Genomic DNA, 24,712 nt, shown 5'->3' with positions numbered 1-24,712 from the left:
TACTCAAGCCAGGGTAAGGGCAGAGATCTCTGTATCTTTTTTGCCCTCCATTTGTAAATACTGTTTTAGTCCATGCAGGCTGCTACAACAAAAAAACATAAACTGGGCATTTTAGAAACAATAGAAATTTATGTCTCACAGTTCTGGAGTCTGGGAAGTCCAAAATCAAGGTGCTGGCAGATTTGCTGTCTGGTGGGGGCTTTCTGGTTAATAAACAGTGCCTTCTCACTCTCTCCTCACTTGTTGAAAGGAGAGAACTCTGGCCTCCTCAGCCCCTTGTAGCAGCACTAATCCCATTCAGGAGTGCTTCATCCTCATGACCTAATCACCTCCCAAATGCCCAACCTCCAAACACCATTGGGGATTAGTTTTCAAAATAAGAATTTTGGGGAGAATACAAATATTCATGCTATAGCTGGCACCACCTTCAGTATTCATCTCTTTAATTATTTCACAACAGTTTATAATTTTTTTAAAAAAATATGATAGGGAGCTTTTAGTTGTACCATAATTTTCAAAGTCAATGTGAAATAAAGGCTGGTAAAACTCTGCTTTGAAAAGTAACAAATGTTCTCAGATGCAACATTTGTTAAACTGCAAATATTTATATATATTTACATAGACAAAAAGTCAAACATATCCCCTAATCCTGACACATATGTAGAGAGCACATTGGATATTGCACATTGAGGCAGTAATGTGAGGGTTTTTTTTCTTTTGCATATACTTTTTAAATGGTTGTAAAAATCATATAATGTAAACTTACCATCTTAATTAATGTTAAGTGCATTTACATTGCTGTGCAACAGCTCTCCAGAACCTTTTTGTCTTGCAAATCTGAAACCCTTTGCCTTTAAACAACTCCCTTTTCTTCCTCTCCCCAGCCTTTGGCAAACATAATTCTAGTTTGTTTCTATGGATTCGACTACTTTAGGTACCTCATATAAGTGGATTTATATAGTATTTGTCTTTTTGTGATTGCCCTATTTTACTTAGCACAATGTCTTCAAGAGTCATCTAGGTTGTAGAATGTGTCAGAATTTTCTTCCTTTTTAAGGCTGAATCATATTCCATTGTATGGACAGACCACATTTTGTTCATCCATTCATCTGTTGATGGACATTTGGGTTTCATCCAGCCCTTGGCTATTGTGAATAATGATGCCATGAACACGGATGTGTAAATACCTCTTCAAGACCCTGCTTTCAATCCTTTTGGATACATACATAGAAGTGGAATTCCTGGATTATATTGTAGTTCTATTTTCAATTTTTTAGAAACCTCCATTCTGTTTTCTATGGTGGCTGCACCATTTTACAATCCCATGAACAATAGGCACAGATTCCAACTTCTCCACATAATTGCCAACATTTATTATTTTCTGCTTTTTTGATAGTAGCCATCTTAATGGTTGTGAGGTGCTATCTCATCGTGGTTTTGATTTTTATTTCTCTGGTGATTAGTGATGTTGAGTACTTTTTCATGCTTATTGGGAAGTAAGGTGAGTTTTTGTCTTTTTCTTTATCATCAGCCTCACATAGGTTTTCTATTCTACCTGTAGTCTTGACTCTTCCCCGACAATTGGAAGGAATTGTCATTTAGAGACTTGCTAAAAAGTAATTAATTTGAAATCTTTAAATAGTCAAACTAGCTTTTTCTAACTGTCTTTTGTTGTTGTTGTCTTGAAGTCTAAATTTCTCAGTAAAATATCACTTTCTTGAGGACAGGAAGTTTTATCCTCTTCTCTCTACTGCAGAGCCTGCCACGTGATTGGGTGCCCAATACATGTTTGCTGAATGAATCACAGAGTCTTGATGAAACAAATTCTTTCTTACCATCTGTCATGAACTCATTAGCAGAGTTCAGTCATTAAATCACCTTTACCATGAGGCTTATCCTAGGTTTCTTTCTTTGGCAGGTACACATTTCTTATTTGAGGCTCGTTATATAATGGGAAACAGCTTCAATATCAGTGGCCTTGACAATGCCCAAAATATTGCTGCCACAAAATGCCTTATGCACTGTAGAAACTTTAGTTACAAGAACAAACCTAGGGGCAAATATCACAGTTTTGTCTACCCAGAATGAAGTATATTTTCCAATCTAATGTGTTCTTTCTGAGAGTGGCTAGGTATATAATGCCGTTCCTCACTATAATTATTGCTAGTTTTCAGAAAATAATACAATTAAATTTGCAAAGTATAACAGAATTATGGCTAAAGAATGTATTTTGTAATTTTAAGGGGTTTATGGTGTGATTGTCATGTCATGGGCGATGACGTATTTACATTGAACAACATTGACGGTTTCCTTAAAATTTGGATAATCACTCATGTTTAGTGAAGCATGCATTGCATTGATGATGAAGCACCTGCTCCTGCTCCTGCCTACATTGCACTTATAACACAAACTCTGCTGGGCACCTTGTAAAGTCTTATTCTCCTTCCTAAAATGAATCAAGAGAAGGGAAAATCATTTGCTTCATCTCTGTACTTAGTCATTTAGAGCAATGACTCTTAACTGGACTCTCTAGGAGTATATGAACATATTGAAATTATTTACAACATTCCATGAGTACTAAATTTTTCTGGGAAAAGCACCACTGAACTAGAGTTTTCAGTAATTTCTAATAATAAAATACTTTCTTTAAAGGCAGATGAACAGAAAAAAAATGTTGCAGGATGATTTGGGACATAGATTTCAGTCTTTATATGTCTTATACATTATTACTTTACAGAAGTTTCAACCTTAACTCAATGTCCCTCATGGCAGTTCCTGACATGACTGGCAGTGAATTAGTGCCTATACTCTCAAAATTACAAAGTTGCTCAAAACCCACTTACTAGTTTTCCAAATAATTAATGTCAACCACATTGGAATAGTCTGCATTAAGATCCTAAAGACACTACACCAAGTTCTCACATTGAGAGTTGGGCTCATTGGATACCAGTGTGACAATGTTAAACATTTTTAGTGGCAGGGTGTTTAAAATTTCTGTAACATTCAAATATCATACACTATACCTTGACCATATTTTCTTCCTTCATTTATCTTACACATTCCCACCTAAATGATCTGTTCTCTCTTTGTAGGACACTGTCCATTAATCAGTCCAGGCCCTACTACCTCTCCCACCTTTACCTTCAGCTACAATCTTGTGAACATTCTGCCCAAGCAAACTCTGTCCATTTTAGTCATGGTTTCCCTAAATATGTTCTCAACATTCTACCTCCATACTTAGCTTCTCACCATGAAACCCACCTACACTCCATTCCATTGTTCTCTCCGTCTGAGCTTTATTCTTCAAGACCTAGTCAAACCTACCTTCCTTGAAAAGTTCCTCCAAACCATCTACAATTATTAATAAAACAATATCTACTAATGAGCTATCAAGCCATGAAAAAACGGAGAGGGAACTTAAATGCATATTACCACATGGAATAGGCCAATCTGAAAAGTCTCCATATTGTATGATTCCAACTATATGACGTTCTGGAAAAGGCAAACTACAGAGACAGTAAAAAGGTTAGTGGTTACCAGGGGTTAGAAGGGAGGAATGGATAAGTAGGTGGAGCACAGAGATTTTGAGGGCAATGAAATGATTCTGTATGATACAATAATGATGGATACACATCAGTGTACATTTGTCAAAACTCATAGAATGTACAACACCAAAGGTAACCCTCATGTAAACTATGTGCTTTAGGTGACAGTGATGTGTCATTGTGGATTCAGTGATTACAGTAAATGTACCACTGTGGTGTGGGATGTTGACAGTGGTGCATAGTGGTGAACCCTGTGGGTGTGCAGGGTATATGGGAATTCTCTGTTCTTTTTACTCAATTTTTCTATGAACCTAAAACTGCTCTACAAAATAAGGGATGGAGATATATCTATATATAGAGATAGATAGATATAGATCGATATACACATATCTCTCTATATATATCTTTACCAAAGTAATCACAGAATTATTGTTCTATGTAATTCACACAGCCAAGAAAATACATAAATGATCATTTAACTATATTTTCTTATTATTTAGGTTTTTACATATTAATTTTCTCCTAAATAAATTGAACCTCTATAGAATTAGGAGTGACATCTTACTCTTTGTTATCTCTACCATTCTAGTCATAATTCTGACCACATACTAGTGTTCAAACATTGATTCCATGATTGGTGCCTTATCTTTTTCTCTCTACTGGAATATGAGCTCTTAGAGGGCAGGGGCTCTGGCTTGTTTTGATCACTAATGAATCTAGAAGAGAGTCTAGCACAAGGTAGCCATTGGATAAATACTTATTATCTGAATCTGAATAAATATAGAAACATGTTAATAAGTAGAATGAAACGAACTATTTACAGTATCAAGTATCACTTCTCAATAAAAATAACATCTTTTTTTAGTTCCAGACCTTAAAAGCATACAGCAGAAAAGGATTATTTATACTCCTTAGCTCTTAGAAAAACTATTTTTTTTTAAGCAGGATTTCCCAAATTAAATCCTAAACATTTTACAAAACCACTTACTTGTTCATTCATTCACTCATTTGGCAAGTATTTATTGACCATTTACTGTGTGGTAATCTAAACTAAATAGTTTAGTTTGGATGTTGGGGAGGGAGGGGAGGGATCTACATAAGCCAGGATGGTCAGTAATTGTGACTACGCCCCTAGGAGCTGGGTGACACAGCAGCCCTGAATTAGGTGGTCACAGCCCAGAAACAGCAAAGGTCCTCTTTGGACTCAGATCTGTAGGATTTTTAGAATTTATGGCCAGGCTCTCTTATGCTATTCTCAACACATACACCAAATAATCACATACAAGCCCTTAATCAAAGCATGATACCAGAAGTTTATATTCCTGCCTGCATTTTAATAGTTCAGTAAAATAGGAATGACTGTCAAGCATTGCCTAGTTAATTGTCAACCATTTTGGTGGCTGTGGGAGCATGGCCAGCACTTGCTCATGGAATTATGGCAATGCTGCACTTCCTTAGGGACTTTTAACTTTTATTTGCAACTTTTAATTGGGTTTTTATTCTAATTTCCTGAAACATGTGCAATATATTTGTAAAGAATTCTAAGGCTAATAGTACATTCAGATAGAGTATTCTAACTTTTAAATGAGACTTAAATATATGAATATAAATAAATAAAGACATATATATATGATTTGTAAACCTTCTTTAAATGTGGGTCAATTTTTAAGAAATGTAGCATGAATGTTTAAATCTTTTTAATAAGCTTACAAAATATCTACAGATGTGGATATGTTGGATATTTATTTTCTCTTTTAAAGGAACACCAAACTCTAAAATATAGGCAGAGGATTCACGTTGCTGTGTTATCCATGCCTCATTTATTTGAACATTCCATCATTGACAATGTGAAGACAGGAAAAAGCAAGAGAAAAGTCATTTCTAAATGATGTTAAAGTGACCTTTGCCTTCTCTACCACCTCCTCAAAAGAAAAGCGATTCCTCCTCACTTACTTTTTCCTTAATATTTCATTACAAATTGAACAACCACGGATAACAATATTTTGATGGTGGTTACAAATTCCATTCGTAGCAGCTTCTAGCAAAGCAGAAAGCCGTGCCTTAAATTTACCTCTTTAAACAACAAGCTTATTGTTCTCATGTGCAGAGTTCCACGATTGAGAAACAGATCTGAATTAACCTTATTCGCCTCCCTCACAGTTATGTGAATTCTGTTAGACATTATTACAATCTCTTCATCCTTGGTCTTTTAATAATAGCAGTAGCTAACATTTACTGAGCACACACTTTGCACCCAAAGCTGCTCGTTCTCATCAGATAATACCACAGATGTAAGTATTTTATTTTGGAGGTTAAAAGGCTTTTCCAAGATAATTTTTAGTAGAATTCCAGGGTAGGAAACAAATCCAGGTCTACTTAGTTTCCAAATCTTTAATCTTAATCCCTGCACTACACTTGGAGTTGGCTATACTCAGCGATCACTGGTTTTTCATTTGTAAAATGCAACTACATTCAGGTTGATTGATCTGTAACTTCAAGTACTTCCTGACCCCTCGGTTGGTTCAGTTGTCTTTCTCTGCACATTTATGTTATCCTTAAAACTGTACCACCTCAGGGACCACTCGGTCCCCAGGGGCAGGCACAAGGAGGCTGGGCAACAGGGTTTGCTGATACTTGCCAATTTATTTTCAATTTTCCTCCTCGGAGGGCCCACTCTCTAGTTGGTCTTTTTAGTTGTTACAGCAAATAGTACTAATTATGTAAATGGAAGAACTGATCTATAAAACCAGATCCAAAAGTTTACACAATTCAGTCAGGAAAGATAAATTTGGCAATAGGATCAAAGTATATAGATTAATGGAAGGCAGGAGGGTACACTGATGGCATTTTTATTTAGCATAAAATCATGTGAAAATAGCAATCTTTTTAAAAAAGGTTAGATGAATTCATGAATTATGGGTAAATAACAGCTATTAAGGTAACAAGTATCTTAGGAGTTTACCTCCCACTCTTTGGCGTTGACATCAGTTAGAATAACCGTATCTCATATCACCCTGCAAAGTCACAAATTTACTTCCTCTGGTAATTTCTGAAGTCTTTTTCTTATGTGTTTAATGGATTCGCTAAGTATCAATGGAATGGTTTCCTACTGTAGGAAGTTTTCTATTTACTACTTACTATTAGTAAGCTAATAGTTTCCTACCCTATTAAAACTTATGAGAGAAACCTTTTGCAAAATTTTCTGACCTCAACTTGGAAGTCTTGTGTGGCCATCGTCCTCTTATGTTTTGGTAGTGAGCTGGGAGCCACTCTGTTTACTGACTAGGACTTTTTTAAAAAAATAAAACTATAAGAAATTTAAACAATTGTTCCTTCCAAATTCCAGTCCTTTATCTTTCAACTTCACTTGCTCTGTAACTAACCTCATTTTCTCAACCACGGTTTGTCTTTGTTTTAGGAATGTGTAAAGTTTTCAAAACTAATTTGAAATAGGAAAAAAAAATGCTAAATAAACAAAACAAAACACCAAAAGCAGGCTACCGAAAGAAAAAATTAAATATGCAACTTTGTGGAAAGTTACCCTATAGGTATTTGAAGTTATAGTCTGTAAAACAAGAGAAAACACCAGGTCAGCTTATGTTATACATTTAAGCTTTATTTTGCCCAAGAATACAAAATTGCAATATTTGACCTTTCAGAAACAGCAATGAACACATACCAAATGTCATCCAGTTCCACAAGCAAGAAACCTGCACACTGTGCTTGACACTCGTTTCCCTTAGCTGCCATCTACAATCACACAGCACTGACCTTTTGACATCCTGATTATTTCTCCAGTCTGCCATTTTCTCTCCATCTCCACTGCCAATGTCCTTGCCTGCACAACTACTATTATCTCTCTCTCTATCAAATTTTTATATCAAAATTGGCTCTCTTCTGTTCTTCACATTTTGGCCAGAGTGGTCTTTCCAAATTTGTACCCGATTATGACAAGCTCCTCCTTAAAACTTTTAATGTCTTCCCACTACTTTTAGGGAAAGATCCAAACCCTTACCAGGACCACCTAATTTTGCTGATGGCTAGTACCCGAATCCCAACTCCCACTGCTCTCTCGTCACACTCTGCATTCTCATTTCACTGTTTTCTTTTTGCCTTTCAAATGCTCTGTCCCTGCTCCTGCCCCAGGGCCTTTGCATATTATGTCACACTTTCCAGAATAATTTTTCACCTCGTTCTTAGCCTAGTTAACTCATACTGGCGTTTTAGATCTCAGTTCAGAGTTAAATGATTTTCCTTACCAGCCCAGGCTAGGTCAGATTTATTTATGTGTTCTCATAGAAGTCATTCCTTTTCTTACAAGAACCTGTCTTATTTTGCAATGATTTGATCATTAGTGTAAACAGTTGCCTCTTCATCAGTCTGTATACTCCAAGAGAGGATAGACAATATCAATTTTTGCTTATTATAATATCTCAAGATCAAGAACAATGACCAACAAATAGTAGGAACACACTAAATATTTACTGACTGTATAAATGAACACATGGATTTTGACATCATCAAGTGTAGAATACATAAAACTAGTTTCTATGTGTTCATAGTACTCAAATTTTTCAATTTGCTATCTGATATATGAAACAGAAAGTTTAGTATTTTTAATGGCAGTTTTTTTAACCAATCATAAATATTATGATTCTTCCCATTTCATAGTCCTATACTCTCAATCAACAACTTGGAAAGTAAGACAATGTAATTCATTAATTTCCATAAAATTTCATAATATAGTATAAAAATAACTTAGTGCTAATTTAGAAAGAATTAAATCCACAACAAAGTGAACTTCAATAGCTTCAGCTTTATCTGGTTAGAGTTATTTAACCAAAAGGTTGACATTTTCTTCTCCTCAGTGGCTCTTTTTTCCCTAGAAGGTATTGCCTCTCTTTTTACTTTCCTGGCCTCTCTCTTCAGTGTTTAGCATTTGTCCTTTTGTGTTAACCTTTGCAATTATCAAACTAGTTGTTGCCAGAATCTGGGGAATCGTGGTCTATGCGTTCCTATCTAATAAAGCAAAATTAAGAGAAAATAATCCTCAGTTCCTCAGTGTTTCATTTCCTCACATGTGGGCTTCCTGTATTCTACACATTAAGTGCTGGTGATTCTTTTTTTTTTTTTTTTTTTTATACTTTTACAGTTTAATTTGCAAACAGAATTTTTATAACAAATTATTTTTAACCAAATCATATCTTGAAAACTGTTTCTAGAAAACCCAGGGAATAAAGTGAACTGTTGTGCCCTCTAAAGTGCAAACTCGTTACCTATGACATGGGCTGGTGCTGTTTTTCTTCTTAAAGCAATTTTGACTGCATTATTGTATCAAATAAAATCTATGTGAATGGTCTTTGAAAATTGTAAAGCTCAACTAGAAATTTTTATTTGATGAATGTGGTATTTTAGGAGTATTGTAGAACCTGGTTATAGTTCCTTCAGTTTTCAATGGAAGTTCACTTTTAACAGTTGGATAAACAGGTAATTTTGATTTTTTGTTTGTTTATTTTTTATTTACACAAGTAAAAGGTTTTGACTGGGTATGTTTTTATTAGGAAAAGTCCACAACACATAGGTTTAATACAAAAAAAGTTTTATGTAAAGGTCTAATTCGCAATGGGATTTAAAGGCAGAAAAGTAGAAAAAGCTTGTAGTGTGTATAGAAATAGGCCTAAGGAAAGAAGCAGGGAGAGCTGTGAGAATACTATTAAAATACAGTTTAAAGAGTTAAGTGGAGGAAAAACTTGATGAAAACAAGTACATGTTCATTCATAGACTCTAGTAGAGTAAAAGGCACAGATTTGTATTTTCTTGTTCAAAATTTGTCATTTCATATTCAACTACTCAAAATAGAATAGGCTGAGAAGTACAAGGAGATGAAAGAAAACATTGAAAAAGGAAGATAAACAACCAACTAGGTTTTGGTAGGACATAGCAAGATATTAAGTAGGCATATTCTAGCTACATTGACTAAAAAGCCTAATTTTTTGCATGATAAATTATATTCTTGTTTTGGCTAACAAAAAATGTTGGTGCAGTGAATTGAAAATGTGTTCATATCGCTGTCCAGTTGAGTATAAAAGAGCTGAATATTTTCTGCAGCATTTGTTTCATTCAGGAATAGCCTTCTTGAGTCTCTCCTCACCTCCACTCCCATGAAAACTGCCACCATATGAACCATGACCATTAAAAACACAGGTCTTTGTTGTTTTCCCCCCAAATCTTGGGATCTTTTATGCACTCATTTCTTAAATTATACCTCCCTTTATTTCTTTCAACTATTTTTAGTACACATAATATCTACACCAGGTCAAATCCTATTCCAAACCCAACACTCATAAGACATTAGGTTAAAATAGTGAAGTAAGATTAAATAATAAAATAAAAGCTAAGTCTGATAACTTTTCTAAATAATTTATCCAAATGAATTAAATAATCTTTTAAACTCTCTATTGTGGTTATATCCTTGCCGTTTGTTGTTAAGCTGCATTTCTCTCTGATTTTTTTTTAGAACAATATTAGGTTGAGAACTGGTATAACCAGTGGTTTAGAGCTCAGGACATAGGCTGGGATCAAAAATCTCCTCTGCCACTTACTAGCTATATAAACTGTCATGGAGATACTTAATTTTAGCATCTATCTATTAAAAGGAATGCAATGTGATAATGTATGTAAGTCATTTAGCATTGTGATTGGCTTATGCTGATAAATAAATGTTAACTGTTACTAATGCTCATTTTAGCTTTCCTTTAATTAGATGTACATTCACATCTAAACCCATGGATAATAATAAAGCAATGTTCCTCAGACTATCTGTGATGAAGGGCAGTATTTTTTTTTAATTGACAATCTTTTGTAGAGATAATGTCATAAAATACAATAAAATTCAATTACTAGAAAAAAGTAAAGAAATATAAAATACAAGCCCAGAGTTTTTATTTTTATATTTAACAGATATAAAACATACTCTATTAAATTGCTATAGAAGTTTATACATGTTTTCACTCAATTTTTGTACTTGTTTTATTGCAAACAGGAATTATAATTATTGACAGGCAGAGGTCTGTGGACCATGCTTAGGCAGTGCTAATATGGAGACTATATATTTTATTATTGTCCTTTTGAATAAGATAACTTCATTTTCAAAAAATTCAAATGTTCACTATTATTGTCATTACATATACATATATAATACATATTATACATAATTATATGTAACACTGTGTGTGTTGGCTTAATATGATCCTTGTATTAGAACAAAAGTACAAATCACTAACCGAACCTGAAAAGTCCTTAAGCTGGAGGGTGAGGAAATGATGACACTCTGACTTGGGGACACCACTCATCTCTACTTTGATGCTTCCTGGTATTTGCCAGACAAAGAAACTCTTTGCATATCACCGTGTACATCTGTCACCTGGTGACATTATTCACTTGGATCATCAAGAAAAATGTTTAAAAACTCATAGCAATGCTTTTTTTTTTTTTTTTTTTTGCTACATACATTTAGTTTGATTCCTTTCAGATAAAGCACTATCAGTTTTACATCTTCCTTTTAGGCCAAGTTCTATACTGTTAATTAGTATATTAACCTACTTATGTCAGAGAAATGTATTGTTGGGAAGGGAATGTATGACAAAACTCATTTGATCTTAGAGCTCGACTTTCACTCACACCCCTGGGTCCACTCTGACACCCTCATCCAATTCTTGCCGTTCCCTAGGGAATTTATGACAGTGAATTGTGTTTTTCTAGGGGGATAATTGGCAACAGATAAAAGCCAACCCAATTGCTGTTTTGTTCAATGTTTCTTTAACTAATCAGTGAGGCATAAAAAGTGGTACAGGATGGGTGAAGGGGAGAAATTCATTTTGAGTGCCTGTGCATTTTCTGTTACTTTTTAAAAAAACTCTTTTAAGAATATATTTTATAGAGATAGAAAAAATAAAATATATTCTTAAAAGAGTTTTTTAAAAAAGTAACAGAAAATGCATAGGGGACAGGTGTATAACTACATGATGAGTGCGTTGTACACCATCTGGGGAATGGTCACGCTTGAATGTTCTGACTCTGGCGGATGGGTGGGACATGGGCAGTATATGTGGTCTGAACTTTTGTACCCCCATGATGATAATCTGAAATAAAAAAATAAAATAAATAAATAAATACAACATTATTGGTGACAATGCAAAATGACATATCCATTCCAGAAAAAAAAAAAAAGAATATAGTTTATATTTACTTTTTTCCTCCTTACATGTTTCTTTTTTTTTTTTTTTTTTGTTGAGACAGAGTCTCACTTTGTTGCCCAGGCTAGAGTGAGTGCCGTGGCGTCAGCCTAGCTCACAGCAACCTCAGACTCCTCGGCTTAAGCGATCCTACTGCCTCAGCCTCCCGAGTAGCTGGGACTACAGGCATGTGCCACCATGCCCGGCTAATTTTTTCTATATAGATTTTTAGTTGTCCATATAATGTCTTTCTATTTTTAGTAGAGACGGGGTCTCGCTCAGGCTGGTCTCGAACTCCTGACCTTGAGCGATCCACCCGCCTCGGCCTCCCAGAGTGCTAGGATTACAGGCGTGAGCCACCGCGCCCGGCCCATGTTTCTTCTAAGAGATGTGTCACCTCTGCCAGTGTGATAGCATACATCATTCCTTACCATTTTCCATCCGTATTTTTTTCCATCTGTAGATATAGGCGAAGGTAAAGATCAGCAGTATAACATACACATTTTCTGTGTTTAGTTGAATAAGTAATCCAGTTGAATTCATAATTATCTATATCGGTTATCAATTTCCTTAATGATTCTGTGTAACAAACAGTCACAAAACCTGGCATAAGACAGTAAGTATACCTACATTGCTTGTGCATCTAGGATCAAGTGGGGTGTGGCTAGGTGGCTCTGTGACCACGTGTCTGGGAATCGGCTCGCTTGGTTGTGGCGATGTGGCTCTGCTCCTGTCTCTCCTCCTGCCAGGCCAGCCCAGGTATGCTCTCAGGGCAGTGGAAGGCACAGGAGAGGGCAAACCCAGTTGTCCAAGTGCTTGTTAAGTCTCTGCTTTCTTCATCTCGGCTCATAGTGAGAGGACACTGCAAACTACATGCTAAAGGTCATTGGTTGGGGGGAGAGGGATGAAGAATCAGGGCCGTGTTTGCAATTGATAACATACCTTACAAAGCAAATTCTTTCAATTAAATAATACAATAAATGAGTGGCAATAAACAATTATATTTATCTTGGTGAAAATAAATGTACTCGGGCAAGTTACTTAACCCTTCTGTGCCTCAGCTGTTTCATTTCTAAAATGAGGATAATAACAGGATCAATCCCATAGGATAGTGAGGATTAAATTAGTTGAGTATGTAAAGTGTTTAGAACAGTGCTGCTATAGAATTTTGCATAATTTAAGTGTTACTTGCAGTTGCTTACATTATTTTTAATATTATTAGTATTGAGGCAGTCACTGTTGAATACAGACAAATGCATGAGGATGATATATGGTTGTTTCAATACTTTCTTAACCATATTTATTTTGTGATATTTTTTGCTAATATTTATAGCACTAGTACCATCTGTTCATCTTACAAGTATTATTATTTTAGGAGTTTATACATGTTTATATTCTAGAGAAACGAATTTAACATTATAGAACCAGTTAGGACATTTTCTTTTATTATGGATGTGCTGTAAATACTTGAGATTTTTGTTTCCATTTTCTTGCTTTTATAAATTTTGTATTAATGTTAAGAAATGGTAGTAAGCTTATGAATGTCAGTTTAATCAATATTTCTTAAAATACTATGATCATTTATTAGTTTGTTCTATATAGTAATGAGAACATATGTGAATGCTTCCCAAGCTTTAATGTGCATACTAACGACCTGGGGTCTTGTTAAAATACAAATTCTGATTCTGCACGTCTGGAGTGGGCTTGACTTTCCAGGTAATGAAGTTGCTACCAGCCCCTGAATACCACATTTTAAGTATATACACATATATATCTATATCTTATTACACATATTTAAAGATTTTATATATATGTATATAATATATATATTTAAAAATATGTAATACACATTTATATTAAATAAAGGTTTTCATTCAAATCATATATATTTGCATATGTAAAAATATGTACAATCTAAATTTAACTTAGGAATACTTAGCTCCTTAGGAATTTGATACTGAGTTAACAACCCTCCTACCATTACCTAGGTTGGAAAGTCCTCAGCATTTACCTTAGATCAGGGCTGGCAAACTTTTTTGGCAAACTACCATACAGTAAACATTTTAGGCTTTGTGGGCCATATGATCTCTGCCTCAGCTACTCATCTCTGATATTTGCAGTGTGAATGCCAAAACTCACAAGCAGACAGTATGTAAACAAATGAAAGTGCCTGTTTTCCAATAAAACCTTATTTACGGAAACAGGTGACAGCTGTATTTGGCTTGAGGGCCAGTCTACCTAACCACTGGGTTAGATTCTTAGGTTCCTCCAGATTTTCTGGGTTAATGGCTAATTTTCTCCTTATGGGCCTTCTCTTCCCTGAATCCTCTCCTTTTATCCTAAACCCAGAAGCCTATCTTTGTACATGCAAATGGACCATCAGGGTATTTTCCCAAACAAAGACATTTCCCTTAAAAGAGGAATTCTGCTGCTACTGTTAAGATAATAAGCACACCACAGATGGTGCTTTCATTTCAAAAACAACCACAACATTAAAAAAAGATGAAAAATTTTTTCTGTTTAATTATCACAAGTTTTTCTATCAGATGACTTGATGTAAATTAATATTTAAGCTTTTGCTGGAACAAAACTATTGTTGGTTTTGTTGTGGTGGTGGTGGCAGTGGTTCTAAATATAGGCAGACAAGATGAGGAAAAGGCACATCAAACTCCTTATCTATCTTGTTTTGGCAATTTCAAAGAGTTTATATTTAAGCCTAAATTTAAATAAGCATTCTCCTATCATCACTGCCAGTTTTAGATTGTCTCACTGGCATAATCATCATATTAGCCAACTGTATAGAAACCATAAATCAGATTAGGACTGCATAGATATGCAACCTGGGATTCCTTCTTTTCCGGTTCTTTTTTTGCCACTCTGCGTTAGAGGTATCCAGCTTGAAGCTCAGGGACTCCCTCAGGGCTCCTTGGCCCACTCAATGCTGAAAAACAAAAACTAAGAAACAGTTGCCGATATTAAAGGGGGATTTTGTGCAGAAATTTGAATTTCTTGCTTCCTTTGAGATATCAGATCTCTTAAAGATCTAAGGTTTCTATTTTCACATGAGAACCTTGTGAGAAGCAACTGCTCCTTTAAAAAAAAAAAAAAAAATTTGGAGCCCAGGTTCACACTGTCACCCAGGCTAGAGTGCAGTGGCAAGATCACAACTCAATTGCCATCTCAAACTGCTGGGCTCATGCAATCCTCCCGCTTCAGCCTCCTGAGTAGCTAGGGATATAGATGTGTGCCATCACACCCAGCTAATTTTTAAAAATTTTTTGCAGAGATGGAGTCTTGCTATGTTGCCTGGGCTGGTCTCAAACTTCTGGCCTCAGGCAATCCTCCTGCCTCTGCCTCCCAAAGTGCTGGGATTACAGACATGAGCCACTGCACCTGGCTGCAGCTGCTCCTTTTATCATGGTTTCCACCACTCTCTTTGTCTTTCCACCTTAGAACCCGAGTCAGGGGCAATTTATCCTAATAACAGTGCCGTGATTATGCCAGCTTGCCTCCCTCCTTATCTGCCTTGTCAGTATAGGCACTTCAGTTTGTGGCCCTGGCTGTGCACATTATCCCTGGATATCTCATCAATTACAATTATTTCCACCTATTGTACTTTAAATAGTTCTACCTATCTGGACTTTTTCAATCCAGTCTGTCTCCCTAAAGCATATCGTTGGATTCAAACATAAACTGTGACTACCTCAATTGCAAGATATCATATGATAAATGAAGAGTATTTTTGCTTACGTTGGTCAATGTAACTTTATAGGTCCCTTGTGAGGAAGTATCTTTTAGAAATCAGTGCCAAGAAAAAGAAAAGATTTCCTCTCTGGAATAATTTTTATAACATATAGTCTTTCTCTTTTTGTCCTGGCTACCAAAAAGTTCAGAACTCAATGTGTCATAATTCTGGTAGTATTTTTCCCCTTACTTTGTGTGTTCCGCTTTCTCTATTTATAATATTAATACTCACTATTCAAGTGAACTCACACATAGTTTTGTTCTACAAACAACTTTCAACTCTTCTGTGAAAAATTGCATTTAAAACATCAATATAGAAGTGTTATTAATGTGTCAAAGTCATCTTCCACACTGACAACGGATTTGTACTTATAAAATATGAATTGGGCCATACCATTATTCCCTTGCTTGTTCCAGAATTAAACATGTCTTTCTCTCACATATAAGAAGCCTAATTGTTTTATTAGAGTATGCAAGACCCTTTATCACCTTTCTCCAACTTCCCTTCCATTCCACAACATTCTCGACTTCTGCCCTGCAAAGTCTGTATCTCCGTGATGAACTAAACATAGTTCTCCAAATGTACCATGGCATTTCCTACCTCTTTCTTTCACAATATCATTTATTCCACCTATAATCAATCTAGTATTTTACAGGTAAGTCTACCACAACAAATATTACATTGTATGGCCATTTTTAATGAAATTAATGACTACTCTTATTCATTTTGGTCTATCTGGTGCTAACCTCAATATTTTGTATAAAATTACGCTCATTAATTGTTTAGCTGAATTTTGATTTGCTGAGCTTTTGATAGAATTGAAATAACTGATAGGGGGTATATTTTGACTACAAATACTGGGGAATTTTAAAAAATAATTAATGAATGCTTACTCTATGCCAAGTTCTCTTCTAAATCTGTAAAATGTTATTTATTCACTCAGTCATCCCAACTTCCTTATTATCCTATTATTTTTGTCCTCATTTTAGTGATGAGGAAACTGAAGCCCAGAGAAATTAAGTAATTTCCCCAAGGACACACAGCTGGTAAGGAGTGGGGCCCACATTGAATCCTGAGGTCTGACTCCACACCTGGTGTTCCTCTGTTCCATTGCCTCCCATTTCCATGTTGAAAGTATATTTATCACTTATGACACCAAATAAATAGTAACTAACCTCAGCTTTCATTGGTTCTATCAGTTCTCCAGAAAATGCTGGGATTTTTGTGGAGCTCCAATATTTGAGGAACAGATTATGTTCTTAAAAAATCTTGAGAAAATGTATTAGACAATAATATCTTTCAATGTAGCATCTCTCTGTGTGTGTGTGTGTGTGTGTGTGCCCATTAATTACTTAGCCAGGAATAAAGAAGGCTGAAAATGCACCAGTCTCCACTATCACAAGCAACTGAAGGCAATTGTTCTCATTCATGGAAAACAGAAAGAATCACGTATCTGTGAAGTCACAATTGCAACTCACAGAAAGGGGCTGTGGAATTGACTTCCTGAGAGTCCTAGGCCACAAATATTTTATCTGAAAAGATGTAGTGTGTCAGAAGTCCTTAAGGTATCCATTGAGAATAAATTACTTCCTCCACATCAGAAGTCTTCATCCTCTTTCCTCATCAGCTTAATCAATTCAGAGTGGGCACAGTAGTCCCTAATTTATTAACAGTAACACAAGCAACATCCGCCATGTTTTGTCCATCACGGCAGTGGTGATCAGATGAGAACGAGGGTTAGACTACCCTATAGAGCTACATTTCCAAAGCTGGAGACCCTGGTATCTGTAGAGAAAGGATGGGCATCAGTGATCCCCTGGCTAACGAGTCCGGCTCTGGACAGAGACCTGATGCCCCAGAAGGCAGGTGCCAGCTCCTCTGACCTCCACCGAGTGACCTCCCAGCCTGCTCTTACCATTCTTCTTCTAGCTGGTTTTGAGATAGGTTTTATCTAGTGAACAGTATGCTTGGGCGCTTTGGCCTGTCTCAATAAAATGACAAGTAACATGCCAAAGTCTAACCTTTTTGACCTAGAAGGTATGGTTTCAATCAATATGTTATATTTATTAGTCTCTTGGGGAGAATCCAGATTTATAGTATTCCATTTTGTTTTACTCTCCACAAACATGTGAACGTGAACCACTTTATCAGTATTTTCTCTGAGGCATGGCCTGTGTACTGACTCGGTGAGACTATCATTTATTAGTGAGAGAAATACCAGGAGGGTATCTGGCCTTCCACTGAGTGGAAGGCCAGAACTTTATTTTGGTGGAATTTTACTCCAATCTGAGGTCACATTTTCTAGAAGAAATAAAGATCTACATAAATTGCTCTGAGAGGGGGCTAAATCTGTCTTTTGGCTATTTTAATCTAATCACATTGATTGCTGTATCTGTGATCTTTGTCATGAAGAGCATCTGCCATTAACAAAACACATTCCCCTTGGAAAACTATGAACTCAGTGAATTAAAGTTATGAAGCACACCAAATAAATCGTATCTTTCAAAACATGCCACTTGGTAATTCACACACTTAAGGGAAATGTTGAAAGAAATTTTCTACGTGCAATTATGTCACATTCCTATTACAGTCAGCATAAATTCAACTCTTAGGTTTTTGCCCCAGAAAGTGTGTTTTTCAGGATGTTTATAGAAGATTTTTTAAAAAGAAAAACAAAAATTGTTGTTTTCTTCAATGATAAAATCTATGAAGAGAAATGAAAACCTTGTGTATATTTTTTTGAGCATGGTGATATTTTTATATAGATCAATGAAAATAAAGCCCAATTTTGCATCTATATTTCATATATTATAGAATAGCGTAATGTTGAGCCTATTTAAAATAGCCACAAAAACTAGTCAGGTGTCTCCCATGGTCTAGGAAGGTTGAATGTTAAAATTATTTTTAACAGAGGGGTATCAGAAATGCATGTGTAGATGGCACCCTTATAATTTTTATTAATATGCATGGCATTATATTCATTAATATTACTTCCAAAATAAGAATTTTTAAAAGTATATAAAAATCATCTATGAATATTTGCAATATTAATGTTCATTGTGAAGTAGTAAGCTTCATGCTACTCATCAATCAGTGTAGACCACGCTGTTGAGCCTAATGGAATTTAGTATACTATACTCCTTCCCAAAATGCTGGGTGGTTTTCAGTAAGAGAAGCTTTTGATGTTTATCTTCAGGAGTTCCAGTGCTGCTCCACACCATGAAAGTAGGTAGTTATTTTCAGCTCCTGTCACTATGACCGGCTAACAGGACACCTGGCCTCAGCTGCTTGTACAGCAACAGCTCTAGCAGCTATTTTGTGTGCCAGCTGATAGTCATGGCTTTCATTTGAGGTTTCAGTTTGTTTCTTTGTAGATAAAATGTATCACCCTATAATATCAGTGATCCAAGTAACAACTGGCAACTCTTAGGGGATCATACAATTATTTCTATGGAAATATGTAAAATAGATCATATAATTATTTCTATGGAAATATGTAAAATAGATCATAAATATCTTCTATATATTTTATTTTTGTTTACTTTATTATGAGTATTGTATGCTTCTTTAATGCTCCCTTTCTGATTATACTCTGGTTGGATTGTATTCTGTCTAAGTGAAACTATTAAGCTTGCTCACATCTTCGATTTTCTTATTAAAGGACACCCATATTTAACCTACATGTATTCCAAATAGCAGATTCTTTTCAATTCATTGTATACTGAAAAACATCTATGGACAATTATTGCATGCAGGAAGAGGTATGTTTCGCTGTCCCTGCCAAAAAGCTGACTCTTTCTTTCACTCTGTGTGAGTTTCTAGAAAATGAATAAAAGCACAGTGAAGGTCCGGTTCCTTCCTCTGACTTTTTTCTCTTTCTTTTCTCTTCACAGGAACTTTTTACCCCTGAATGCAAGTTTAAAGAATCTGTTTTTGAAAATTATTATGTAATCTACTCATCCATGCTGTACAGACAACAGGAATCTGGAAGAGCCTGGTTTTTGGGATTAAATAAAGAAGGGCAAGCTATGAAAGGGAACAGAGTAAAGAAAACCAAACCAGCAGCTCATTTTCTACCCAAGCCATTGGAAGGTGAATGTTATGTGTGCATTATCCTTATCAGACTTATTACACATTTCGTTTTTCAAATCGATACGTCTACCATAGCTACAAGGAACCTGATGGAGTGCTACAGGTGTCCTTTATCTTGACCTCGGGGATGGGTGCACAGATGTCTACTCAAGCTGTTCATTTAGAATTTGTGCCTTTTATACACTTTGTGTGTGCGTGTGTGTGTGTGTGTGTGTGTACCTGGATAAACTTTTTCTCTTCCCACCTTCCAACATCTCAAATCCTCACTGCCTCAACCATTGTAACTCTTAGATAAATTTAATTAAAGAAAAATATTAAAATCTGTAATAATATTACAAATCTATGATAATAAGTATATTACAAAAAAATAAGTTTTCAGTGTGGAATCAAAAGTATTTGCCCATCTTGATGTTACCTAAGTGAAAGTACACACGTGTGAATTATTATAATTATACAAAATGAAGAGATAATAACTTGACTTTTAAAGAACTTGTTGACATTATATATCGCCTTCCAAACTGCATAGTTCTTCACTGGATACAGTTGTGGTACTACCTTCTTTTACTAAAATAATTTTTTTATATTTACATGTAAACAATGGAGCCTTCAGTTTTGCTTTGATCGGATTCCCAAGGAGCAGGCTACCAAATTTGTTAATTAATCAGAAATATCCGCACCTTTCTCATTGATGATTCTGCCAAAGTGTCATTTACTTTTACATATGTAATATTTGAGAACTGAAAAACAATTGATTTTGAGGCTATTCACATGTGTTTTCTGTTCAAATACTTTTGTTTCTTCTTTTGCAGAAGATCAGATCTACAATAACCGCTAGCTTAGTTCGGTTTCCTTTTTGTCTTTTGTTCCTACAGAAAAGCCTTAGCCATCAAGAGAAAATGCATACTGGTTTCATAATCCATATTCTCTATGTAGAAATAGATAATTTGAAATTTTTCATTATCTATGAGTGTATAATTAAGTTTCAGTTTGCCTAAATTTGGAAAATGACTCTTGTTGGTTAATACCTTTGTATAATAACTTCAGTGATGTTGACTTACTATCACTGTTAATAAAATTTGCTTCTAGAACAATTTATTGAACCCCAAACACTTAGCCACCAGGACCTATGTAAAAAAGGACAAATTATTGCAGAGTCTGAAATATGAGTGAATTATTCTCATTATATGGTAAATCATAAGGAAAATTAGAGTAAAAGACCTCAGAGGATTTCTCTGTTCTTCCCAATAAGACATCCATGATATGACTTTATTGATTGAAATGAATTTTGATACTATCAGACTCACCAATATTTAAATTCAAATGAAAAATAAAAAACTAAGTTCATTGCACTCTACAAAGACCATGGTTTATTTGCTACCTTGCTTTGTCTATTTGACTAACTTTATGTTTTGAGTATAGACAGTTAAGAATTGACTAAATTTCTAAAATCTTACCTCAGCTGCATAAATGTAATGAAACAAAAAGTGCCTTTATGTTACTTAACTGAGGTAAAATTTGGAAACCACTTATTTTGTGTATTTCTTAGGAAATATCTGAGACTCTAATAGTGTGGTATGATAATGATACTTGATATCTTGATCATGTGTTGAACTTTTGTGTGTATGTGAGTGTGTGTGTGTATTTATATATGAGGAAAAGAGAAACAGTATTTTCATCATGTTTTCAAATAATTAGCAGACAGAAGTACTCCAAAAATAAGGGGGTAGATACTATAACGATTAAATTTACCACATTATTTACTTGATAGAGGAAAATTAATTTCAAACTTTCAAAACCCATATAGGATATAAATTATATCACTGGAAAAGTTAGGACAAATTAGGTACTTGGTTTAATTCTTCAATATATAGATAATCACGATCAATGCTTTGATCCTATTATCTCCTAATTTAAGTAGTAGAAGGAGAGATTGGAATGTGCTTCAAGAATGTGGATCCATTCCTTTTACTACCTTGTCAAGTCATATTCTATAGGCCTAATGTCCAGTTGTACTTTCAAGTATGTGTACTTCACATGATGCATTGATGTAAAAGGTAATATTCTACTACCCTGAACACAGAAAATGCATATGATAGTTCATCCTAAGTAAACAAAAGGGCTCTTCATAAAACACCTTAAACTTGCAAAAACTTATAAAGGAGTTTGGGCAGCTCTAATGCCCTTGTATTTCTAATGGCAGATGACTTAAACTCACTAGTTTCTCCCAAGCATCTGTACCTCTTGCATGTCCTTTCCTAGCATTTCCAAAAATCATTTCCTAAAGAGTCACATGAACTATTGTGATTATATCACCAGATACTATACAGAGAAGTCCTCAGAGTTTACTCAGGCATCAGTCTCAGTTGCTGTCCTGCCATTCTATGCTTCTGCCATATGTGACATCAATTATTAGATTTTTAATAATATATCAGAAAATGACACACAAAAAATATAAAATGCCACACAGTTGCCTTCAGTTGTTTAAGGGTCTCTTTCCATGATTGCAGGAGAGAAAATCGAAACAATGACAAGAAAATCAAAACAATGATCTCCAGAAGGCCCTGACTTAAAAGAAGGGAGTTCTTTATTATTGTTCACGTGAATCTGAAATCTGAGTTTTCCTTCTATACAAATAGGATTAGGTTAAATGCTTGCCATTTTCCTACAGTTCGTCACATGTGTGTATGAGACATCATAGGTCTGCAAAGAGGCCATAGCTCCCATAGAAACTTTCTTTCCTAAACAAAATTCCATGTGCACCCATGTACATATTTTAGATATGTAAACCGGAGAATGTGGAGGAAGTAATATCCTCTGCCTGTGGGCTGGAAATTACTGCTTTAAAGCAAGAATCCCCTCTCAATGGCATTGCTTTACTTCAGGGAAAACAGAAATGGGCCAACTGCTGAGGTCTCTGCATGTATGGACGGGCTATTCTTGCACCTAACCAGGCAATGTTTCCTTTCCCTCCTTTCTTCCCATCCCTAGTTGCCATGTACCGAGAACCATCCTTGCATGATGTTGGCGAAACGGTCCCGAAACCTGGGGTGACGCCAAGTAAAAGCACAAGTGCGTCTGCTATCATGAATGGAGGCAAACCAGTCAACAAGAGTAAGACGACATAGCCAGATCCTCACAGGTGTTGTGACTTATTCGTCCTGAGCACAGTTGAGTGATTTATCCCTACCAGACACTCCTGCTCCCGCGGCTGAAGAGCAGCTGGCAGCAAGCTAAGTCTTGCTCTCTGCTGTCTCCGAACTTCTTTGTTGCAAGTGGATAAATCTCAATCTGTTGCACCCCCCACAACAAGAAGACACCTGGATAACCAGCTAAACTCAGACCATGGAATGCCCTACCAGATATGGAATGCCTTTTTAATATCTTTTCTGTGACTGTGACACTTCATGTGAATGACATACTTCACAAGTACACTCGATACCTTGCCTGCTGACAGCTACCCATAATCCTTTTTGAGTCCTGTTTCAGCAAAATCCATGTGTTTAAGTTCGATTTTGTAGCACACAAATAATATTGAGTAATTTCTAGTTAGATGCTGTAAACCTGTGCTATTATGGATTTCTCTTCTTCCCATTTTTACAGGGCTGCTTGCTCCACTGTCTGTGACCTTTTTGCAGGGATTGTGTTCCTCTAAATCTTCAATGTTGCAGTTGGCTTAGTTGGGAGAGCAATCAGGGAATCAGGAAGCCTTCTAAATCTATTATTATAAATCGCATCTATAAAGATTAAGATTGTTGTCTCTGGCTCACACTATCAATTAAACACACATATACGCTCTATCCAGTAGCAGATACTGTGCTCCCGAGGTCGGCATTGCCTGGGTGGGAAAAGGGTCAAACACAATCCATGGGAAGCTCTCTATGATACGTGTTTGACATCCCCTATAGTTTCTTTGTGTGTGTGTGTTTTATACATATCACAAGCTTACTGGTAATGGTAACATTTGCCTTGCCCAGCGAGCAAGACCCACTGGTTTTTGAGAAAGTGGGTCCAAAGAATTCTGTAGGCCTTGTAGGCCTGATTAAGGTTCATTTTTCATCTATTAATTCTCATTATTTGGAAAAAAAAAAAGAGAGAAACCAATAATTACAACCTACAAGAATTGCGCTACCTAAGTCCATTTCAGATATACTCCTTCCTGTTTTTAATGAACCAAACTCGATGCCACCCCCGTTTTGGGCTGCGTTCCACTCATACTCAGCAGAGCATGGGCAAGGCGGCTGTTGTGTTCTTTTCTGCAGCAGCAATGCAAACGTTAGTTATAAATTAGACTTTAATATTTTTGGTGTTTAATGACAAGTTTTTAAACTGGACATATTAGGAAAAAATATTTTTTTTAGCTCAGCATGCTGAGTCCGGTACTGTGTATCTCACCAGTACATACCTCTAACTCAGCTTTCTGGGCCCCGTGTGGCCCAATGGCTGGGTTAGAGGTGCCTTGCCATGATCTCAGAATACAGTCTGTTGAATTATCCTAGATACAAATAAAGGCAAACCAACACATTTGGTCATCAGGATTTTGGTCCATTCAATTCATTTGCTTTTGTTTTCTTCTGCATTCTTCATTTCCTTTCTAATTTAATACTGCTTAAACTCTGAGCTTAGGGAAAGACAGCTACTAAGAAAGGCCAAGAATAGTTGATTACATAGTGACGATTCCATGCAAAATGTTCATTATTGGATATAAAGAGTTTCAAAATGTTTAATACTAAATTGTTTGGAAATATATTTGGTAACTCTGTGTACACCTAATAAAATTCAATGTTTTCTTCTCAGAAGAGTTATTTGAGACCAAACTGAACCTCATTTATAGAAAACTATATGTGGGATCAATGTACTGGCCTCTTGTTATTATTTCTATGTGGAAGGATGACCCAGTCGCCATTTTTCCCCATCTGCACTGTATTTATTGGGAAATTATTTTGTCACTGCTTTCATAAATCTCCATGACAGCCCTTGCCCAGCATTAAAAAATTTTGGCCTGCTTAGCTGATTAAAGGTTTAGTATAAATTTACCTGTTTATGCTTATTTCATTTTCATATTGGATTCCACTTGAATAAATAAAAACTTAGCATAA

At 35.7% G+C, this 24,712-nt stretch overlaps 1 protein-coding gene across 5 annotated transcripts in view; it reads left to right on the top strand.

Annotated features, from left to right (window-relative positions):
- The window catches only part of FGF14 (fibroblast growth factor 14), a 644,239-nt gene extending 619,527 nt beyond the window's left edge, over window positions 1-24,712 (top strand). For 4 of the 5 annotated variants that reach the window (XM_069467077.1, XM_069467073.1, XM_069467078.1 and 1 more), the window contains 2 exons: window positions 19,418-19,616; window positions 22,605-24,712. In XM_069467077.1, coding sequence (XP_069323178.1) covers window positions 19,418-19,616; window positions 22,605-22,741 — 336 coding nt within the window. In that variant the 3' untranslated portion in view covers window positions 22,742-24,712. The remainder of the gene's footprint in view (window positions 1-19,417; window positions 19,617-22,604) is intronic. The other variant, XM_069467075.1, reaches the window with a different exon arrangement.

Source organism: Eulemur rufifrons, chromosome 4 (assembly GCF_041146395.1).
Source record: "Eulemur rufifrons isolate Redbay chromosome 4, OSU_ERuf_1, whole genome shotgun sequence".
In the NCBI taxonomy this organism is placed as follows: domain Eukaryota; kingdom Metazoa; phylum Chordata; class Mammalia; order Primates; family Lemuridae; genus Eulemur; species Eulemur rufifrons.
This window is presented reverse-complemented; position numbering and strand designations above follow the sequence as displayed.